The sequence below is a fragment of the Brassica oleracea genome, chromosome C4, assembly GCF_000695525.1.
Source record: "Brassica oleracea var. oleracea cultivar TO1000 chromosome C4, BOL, whole genome shotgun sequence".
Lineage (NCBI taxonomy): Eukaryota > Viridiplantae > Streptophyta > Magnoliopsida > Brassicales > Brassicaceae > Brassica > Brassica oleracea.
The window spans coordinates 45,207,856-45,215,181 of NC_027751.1; the positions used below are offsets into that span (position 1 = coordinate 45,207,856).

General features: G+C 33.7%; 2 protein-coding genes across 3 annotated transcripts; one reads left to right on the plus strand and one right to left on the minus strand.

Annotated features, from left to right (window-relative positions):
- On the plus strand, nt 1-2,725 carry LOC106339665 (3-hydroxyisobutyryl-CoA hydrolase 1-like). 2 transcript variants are annotated; one of them, XM_013778516.1, is made up of 13 exons: nt 1-158; nt 234-314; nt 386-454; nt 538-681; nt 764-847; nt 951-1,035; nt 1,111-1,196; nt 1,352-1,476; nt 1,675-1,735; nt 1,900-1,998; nt 2,077-2,178; nt 2,268-2,309; nt 2,386-2,725. In XM_013778516.1, exons 1-13 carry the CDS (start codon nt 135-137, stop codon nt 2,524-2,526), a joined length of 1,143 nt encoding a protein of 380 aa, XP_013633970.1. In that variant the 5' UTR covers nt 1-134; the 3' UTR covers nt 2,527-2,725. The 2 variants fall into 2 exon arrangements, with proteins under 2 accessions (XP_013633970.1, XP_013633971.1); XM_013778517.1 differs by lacking the exon at nt 1,900-1,998.
- A 419-nt stretch (nt 2,726-3,144) lies between these two features.
- On the minus strand, nt 3,145-4,904 carry LOC106340066 (tropinone reductase homolog At2g30670-like). The gene is made up of 5 exons (XM_013778934.1): nt 4,691-4,904; nt 4,379-4,586; nt 4,068-4,284; nt 3,559-3,668; nt 3,145-3,459 (listed from the first exon to the last, which is right to left on the minus strand). The coding sequence occupies exons 1-5, from the start codon at nt 4,867-4,869 to the stop codon at nt 3,268-3,270; spliced, it is 906 nt and encodes a 301-aa protein (XP_013634388.1). The 5' UTR covers nt 4,870-4,904; the 3' UTR covers nt 3,145-3,267.
- Nucleotides 4,905-7,326: the final 2,422 nt, after the last annotated feature.

A 7,326-nucleotide genomic window follows, 5' to 3' on the forward strand; every position in this document is an offset into this window, starting at 1 on the left:
TCTAAACCACCGCAGAAACAACATGAACAAGTAGAACCACACTAAGCAGAATAAAAGAAGTTGAACCTCACTCTCAGGTCTCCTTTCTGTCGTGGAGGAAAACGCGAGAGTGACCCGTAAGAAAGAAGAAGACAATGGCCTCTGAACCTCACTCTCAGGTCTCTTTTCTCTTTTTTTACTGCAAAGCTGACAAGGATCAGTTCTTCTTTCTCTCTGAATCAATTTGATTACAGGTTTTAGTGGAAGAGACATCGAATGTAAGAATCTTGACACTAAACAGACCAAAGCAGCTGAATGCTCTGTCTTTGAACATGGTATTGAATCTTTCCCCTTGTTGTTTCTTCCTCCATATCGTATATATTTGACTTAAATTAGTCTTTTCTAGATCACTCGCTTGCTGCAACTGTTCCTTGCGTATGAGGAGGACCCTAGTGTCAAACTTGTCATCCTAAAGGTAATTTCGCTATCCTTATCTCTTTCCGGTTATGCATATGAGGATGACCCTTTGTGTCAAACAAGTTTAAAACTTCGGCACAGGGTCAGGGAAGAGCGTTTTGTGCCGGTGGTGATGTTTCAGCTGTTGTTCGTGACATCAGACTAGGCAAATGGAGACGCAGTGCTGATTTCATGTCACTTCAATATACTCTCAACTATGTAATGGCCACATATAGTAAAGCTCAGGTCTCACTTCTTCTCAGTATAGTTTCTACTTTTAGTGGAAGTGTACTATAAGCTCATTAACTCGTTCTGAAAAAAAATGTAGATTTCAATTTTGAATGGTATTGTCATGGGAGGTGGAGCTGGTGTCTGCGTCCACGGTAGATTTCGTATTGCAACAGAGAACACGGTATTCTTCTTCTTAAAAGAAACATGTCCATGTGGATGACAAATAGTTTGGTCTAAAACAGAACATAGTACGGTATTCCGATATCTTTTGCGTGTTCTGCAAGGTTTTTGCCATGCCTGAGACTGCTCTAGGTCTATTTCCGGATGTAGGCGCCTCCTACTTCTTGTCAAGGCTCCCTGGATTTTTTGGTAACAAAAGAAATATCCTTCAAAAGTTTTAAGTCTATTCTATCTTATCTCTTCCCTCCTGTCTTTCTTACTCAGGAGAGTATGCTGGCCTCACTGGAGCTAGGTTAGATGGCGCTGAAATGCTTGCTTGTGGTCTTGCAACTCATTTTGTGCCTTCAACGGTATCAACTTCCTTTATACCATAGTTGTTAAATGTATTGAGAACATTCTCCGGCTTCATGGTTTGTGATGACTATTATAACTTATGGTCAGTATATTTTCTTAAGTGTCTATTTGGCTAAGGAATGTTACTTAGTAAAGTTGCTCATTGTCACAGAGGTTGACTGCCTTAGGAGCAGATCTTTGCAGAGTTGGTTCAAGTGATCCAGTTACCTTTGCCTCAACAATTCTCGATGCATACACTCAACATCCACATCCGAAACAGAAGAGTGCTTGCCACAGGCAAGTGCTATCTAATTTTATCTTTCTACTTGTCCTAAAACAACTTATTTATTATTTATCATGATTACATTACAATTTCTTAAACTTCAGCCTTGTATTGGTGTCAGCTTTCAAACTTGCATGATCTATATCTCAGTAGATCTTCAATGGAAATTTGTGTCACCAATTTCTTATCTCCATTTACTTCTCTTTATGCAGGTTAGATGTTATTGATAAGTGCTTCTCGAGAAGAACAGTCGAAGAAATTATATCTGCACTTGTAAGTTTTTTTGCCCATCTTTGTTTCAGTAGATTTTTTTCAAGTGGCATTTTACTTTAGAAAAAGTGAGCAACTGTTTCTATTAATAAATAGGATATGTTGATCTCGTGATTATGAATTACAACTTGACAATGCATCCTAGTACCATAATATGTGTTGATTAGGAGAGAGATGCAACTCATAAACCAGATGATTGGATCTCAGCTACCACTGGATCATTGAAGAAAGCTTCACCAGCAAGCCTTAAAATCTCTCTTAGATCGGTTCGTTTCGAAGATGCATCACAAGCATGCAATGATGGGAAAGATAAGTTGACTGTGATTGTGTTGTATAAATTTCAGATAAGAGAAGGACGATTGCAAGGGTTGGGGCAGTGTCTTATCCGTGAGAATAGAATGGTGTCACATGTGATGAAGGGAGATATAAGCAAAGATTTTGTGGAGGTTTGTTTTTCAGATTCCCTTGATTCTAATGTATCTTCCTCCATAAATTGTTCTTGTTGTAGGATATAATTATGATTTTACTTATGCAGGGGGGTAGAGCCATATTGATAAACAAAGATAGGAACCCAAAGGTTTGACAAATCTCCCCTTTTAAGAATTGTGGTTATGTCACATTCTTTTTTATGTAATGCCGTACTTATATTTCAGTGGGAGCCAAGGAGACTGGAGGATATGAAAGATAACATGGTAGATAAGTACTTCAAGAGAGTGGAAGAAGAGGAGGGATGGGAGGATCTTAAGCTTCCACCAAGGAAACACTTGCCTGCTTCAGCGATCGCAAAGCTGTAAAGTTGACAAGGTGATGGAGCTCATCCCCCTTCACGTATTTAAACCAATAATAAAAGAAAGGCTGGAAGTGACAAGAACAGTCATGCCTTTAAATTCAATCTTCTCTGTTGTGTTATAGCGCCATTGGTGAGAAATGTTTTAGATCTTCCATTTATATATTTTTCATTGATTCAAATCAGAAATATATTTTTGTCTCGCATTCAGCTCCTTAATCGTTTTTATAAAGGTTTCTTCAAATATAGTTTTGACTAATAAGGGCCATATTGTTTGAGAGAGTTTGAGAAAATAACTAACAAGTAAAACAAAACCATAAAATTAAGATTTAAGAGCTAGAGATCAAATATATATGACCCTTCCAAAAGAGTGAAAAGTCAGGTCTTAGGTTCAGTACTTGAGAGTAATCTTGAAATGCTCATTCCGACCCAAGAAGGAAGAAGTATACGCTTAAGGGTCCAGAACTCTTGATTAATAAAAAAAACTTCTAAACCACATGGTAAATAAAATAACAACTAACTTGAACACCAAATAATAGATGCAAGATATGGATAAACATTGATTTCAGAGACAACTGTTAACCAAACCATCACAAATCTATTGAATTCTCAAAGAGTGCAATAGTAATAGAAACTAGAGTTTCTTATTTTTGTTTTTATTAGTGATAGAAGCAAAGGTTAAAACAAAACCCAACAACAATTTAAAACATACTTGTACGCTGCATCACCAACACACACAAGTCACAGCTCAAGCCTTTGGCTGATAGGAGAAACCATTGACAGTGAGACCTCCATCAACACAAATGGTCTGACCAGTAATATATGAAGCTGCAGGTAAACACAGGAAAACCACAAGTGATGCAACCTCGTTTGGCTCTCCAGCCCGACCAAGTGGAGTTCTGTTTAACAAACTCTTCTCGTAATCAGCGTCTTTGAAAAACTGGTTATTCACAAGATAGACATAAGAATGAGAAGTGCATAGCGTTAACTGAAAACTTAGAAAAAAAAAACAAAGAATCTGGAGGGTGTCTTTAGTTACAGGTTTAGCCATAGTAGTATTGTTGACAAAATTAGGAGCAACAGAGTTGGTTCTTATGCCATCTCTTGCCCATTCACACGCCAAATTTTTGGCTAGTTGGTTCAAAGCTCCTGCGCATACACACACAAAGAAAACGAAAAATTAGACTGAACGTTACACAACAAGGTTTTACAGAAATGAATGATCAAATCACCTAGCCGTTGGAAGTAATTTCTGGTGAAATTAAGGATTATCCATCGAGCTAATTAATTAGAGTTAAACGAATTCTGACACTGGGATCATATATATTTGATAAAAAGTGCTTGCACTTACTATAATGGGAATCTCATATATAAATTATAGGATCTAAAATAATATATAATATACAAGTGCAAATTTCAAATATTAACCGTTCCAACTATAAATTTTGACGTACCACTTTAAAATAACTTATTAACGTTAACTCAAAATATAATTCATTTTTACCAAACATCATTTGGGAATTATATACGTAAGTGAAGTCTGCGTACCTTTCGCCAGACTATAGATGGATCCACAGCACATTGATACAACCCCTCCAACAGAGGAAATCATGAAAATGCTTCCAAATCCAAAAGCCTTGAGGAGAGGATGTGAAAGCTGGCTAAGATGATAAGCAGATTCCAAGTTTGTTGAAATTTGGAACGAGAAATCGTTTGCGTCATATTCGGTTGTTGGCTTAGTGTGAACCACGGCAACGTTGTTCACCTATGTTGAACAAAAAGAGTAACATAAACCTTACGCACTATATATTTTGCAACTTAATAGAATTTTTCCTGTGAGAATATGCTTAGTTTCTTACAAGTATACTCAGCTTGCCATCAAATATCGCTGAGACGGTTTGCATAAGTGTTTCTCTCTCGGGACGAGAGGATACATCACATATGGAACCACTCACTTGAAACCCTTTCTTTTCCCATTCGCTTAAACTCTGATTGAGCAGTGTTTCAGATATGTCGCACACATGGATTCTAGCTCCAAAACTGGCTAGCTCCTCTACTATGGCATGCCTATAAAATTTCACAAAATCAAATAAAATTAATTTAGAGAATCTTGAATAAAATCAAAACAATGGGTAAGAAATATGATGTAGCAATAGAGTAGTAAGGCAAACCCGATTCCGCTGGCTCCACCAGTTACAAGAGCAGTCATACCTTCAAGACTCCATCTATTATCCATTTTTTGTTTGGTTGTGAGTAGGAATGACCAGAGATCACATAACATATATAGGCGAAGTCTATCAAATATACGTACATAGCTAGTGACGTTTCGGAGAATGGAAACATTAAGCATTGTTTAAAACAAAAATGTGTTAAATACATGTAAGAAGTTGGAGAAAATTTTGCCAAAGTGTTAATATTCTGGTTTTGATATATATTATATATATTTTTTTTTTTTTTGTTTAACCTTGGGTAGACCCATGGAGAGGCCCAGACTAATCCCCAAGGGGAGGTGCAACCCACGGATATATCATCTCTCCGGGTATTCAAATGTGCCCTAAAGCATAGGCTCATATCCGTGTTAGGTGACCAGGATAATTGTGACTTAGTTTCGCGCAGCAGGTGGATCGAACCTGAAACGTGTTGGCGTCTCAGTTTCGTCTCCTTACCACTCGACCACAATCACCCGGTCTGGTTTTGATATTTCATTAAATGTTATAGGACATGTGATTTTTTCCATAACTATATATATATATATATATATATATATATTTATTTATGATGTTGATTATTGGAATAGTCTTCCTAACAAACCATCAATCTTAAAGTATAACATCCATTAATTAGTAAACTAGGTGCTTAAACAACAAAGTAAACATACTATGAAGAAATATAACCAAAATATACAGAAGGTAAAATCATCCCAAAATAACCAAAAAATGTTTTTTGTAACATAAAATAACCAAAAATGGTTTGCTTGCTTCCATGGCAAATGCAAAGCAAATATCTCAAACTTTTTGGTTTTACCATTCAATCAAATCATAATAGGACGTATGAATTTTCTTTCTCTAATAAGTTACTTATGTGAATATTGAATTTTTAAAATTATTCATATCATCATCTATTTTAACCAAGGATAGATTTTAACTTACCTACTATTGTCTCACATTTTCATTCAAATATCCCCTAGACTATATTTGCGAAGTGATTTATACACATATCGTCACTACAATCATTCTCGCTGAAAAAATATAACATGTCACTTAAAATAGATGACATGTTTTAGAAAATATTGACATGACATCATATTAATTGTGAGAGGTAAAATTTCCTTATAAAAATTTAATTTTTTTTTGCAGAGATTTTAAATATGGTAATAAAAATAACTCATATATCATCATTAATGTCAATTTTCCATATAAATATTTATTTATGGTAAACTATTAAATATATTAATAATTCATATATCACAATTAAAATAATAATAGATATGTATATATGTATCTCACATTAATAAAAATAAACTAAATAAAGTAACACTAATCCAAAAAACAATTGATAGTTAAATATTTAAACATTATTTAAATTTATCTGTTAATCTTCATCATTTAAATTAACAAAAAGATTTTTCAATTTAACTAAAAAAAACAAAGTCTCAAATTTATTAGAATTTATATTTATATGTATATATAAAAACTATTTTTATAAAATAAAATTTAAATAGTTATACCAAATCAAAAGAAATAAGATTACAAAAATACGTTTATGATTTTTTATAACTATTGAAGTTAAAATATAAATTAATAATGTTGAAATATAAATCAAAATTTTCTTTTAAAATAAAAAATTTTATGTTAAAAATTACTGCGCAAGGCGTAGAAAAACTCCTAGTATATATATTTTATGAATGTTGAATTTTGGAATAGTCGTTATAACAAACCATAAATCCTAAAGTCTAACATCCTTTAGTAAATTAGGTGTTTACACAACAAAATAACATAGTATAACGAAATATAACAAGCATGTCATGTGATTGTTAAATGCATAGAAGGTAAAATCATCCCAAAATAACCAAAAAATGTTTTGCTTGCTTCCATGGCAAATGCAAAGCAAATATTTAAATCTTTTGGTTTTATCATTCAATCAAATCATAATAGGATGTACATTTTTTTTTATTATTTAATAAGTTACTTCTTATGTGATTATTGAATTTTCAAAATTATTGATTTCACCATCTCTTTTAAGTTTTAACCAACGATAGATTTTGACTTACATATCATTGTCTCACATTTTCATCTTGTTTTACGCAAAGTTTTACTGGTAAACTCGATTCATTTATAAATTTCGTCTTGTTTTTTTCATATTTGATGATAAATGTTGAATGTTTTTTTTCCTCTGATTTGGGTGTGAACAAGTGTTGCGTCTCTTCTATTACTTTGGTTGATTTGGTAGTGAACAAATGTAAAGTATTTCTTAACTCAAAATATCCGTTTATTGCTTTGCACTAACCGGACTGATTATTGTAAAAGTTATTTTTTTTAAGAATAGGTGTTGATCGATATTTCTATAAGGGTGTCGGAATCAGATGGGTTTTTGACGGAGACGTCTGTCGGAAGAACCGGAAACTGATGGGACCGTATTATATAAAATACCAAGAGCTGAATATTGTAAAGAATAAAATTGATAAAAATATACCAAAGATTAAGAAAAAAGATGATTCAACTGCAGATGCGAGGTATTATCTCTTTCCTTAACTCAAAATACGTCCCGTAGTGCGACGGTTTGATAACGCAATGAGTTCCAAAATACA

What these genes read in the sequence shown, in the direction of transcription:
- LOC106339665 (XM_013778516.1), top strand. Translation starts at nt 135, where the DNA reads ATGGCCTCTGAACCTCACTCTCAG. An exon ending in CCACATATAGTAAAGCTCAG is followed by an intron (nt 682 to 763) that starts GTCTCACTTCTT and finishes AAAAAAATGTAG; the next exon opens with ATTTCAATTTTGAATGGTAT. An exon ending in AAGAAATTATATCTGCACTT is followed by an intron (nt 1,736 to 1,899) that starts GTAAGTTTTTTT and finishes TGTGTTGATTAG; the next exon opens with GAGAGAGATGCAACTCATAA.
- LOC106340066 (XM_013778934.1), bottom strand. Translation starts at nt 4,869, where the DNA reads ATGCTTAATGTTTCCATTCTCCGAAACGTCACTAGCTATGTACGTATA. An exon ending in GGTGGAGCCAGCGGAATCGG is followed by an intron (nt 4,587 to 4,690) that starts GTTTGCCTTACT and finishes GAAATTTTATAG; the next exon opens with GCATGCCATAGTAGAGGAGC. An exon ending in CATCTATAGTCTGGCGAAAG is followed by an intron (nt 3,669 to 4,067) that starts GTACGCAGACTT and finishes GTGTATGCGCAG; the next exon opens with GAGCTTTGAACCAACTAGCC.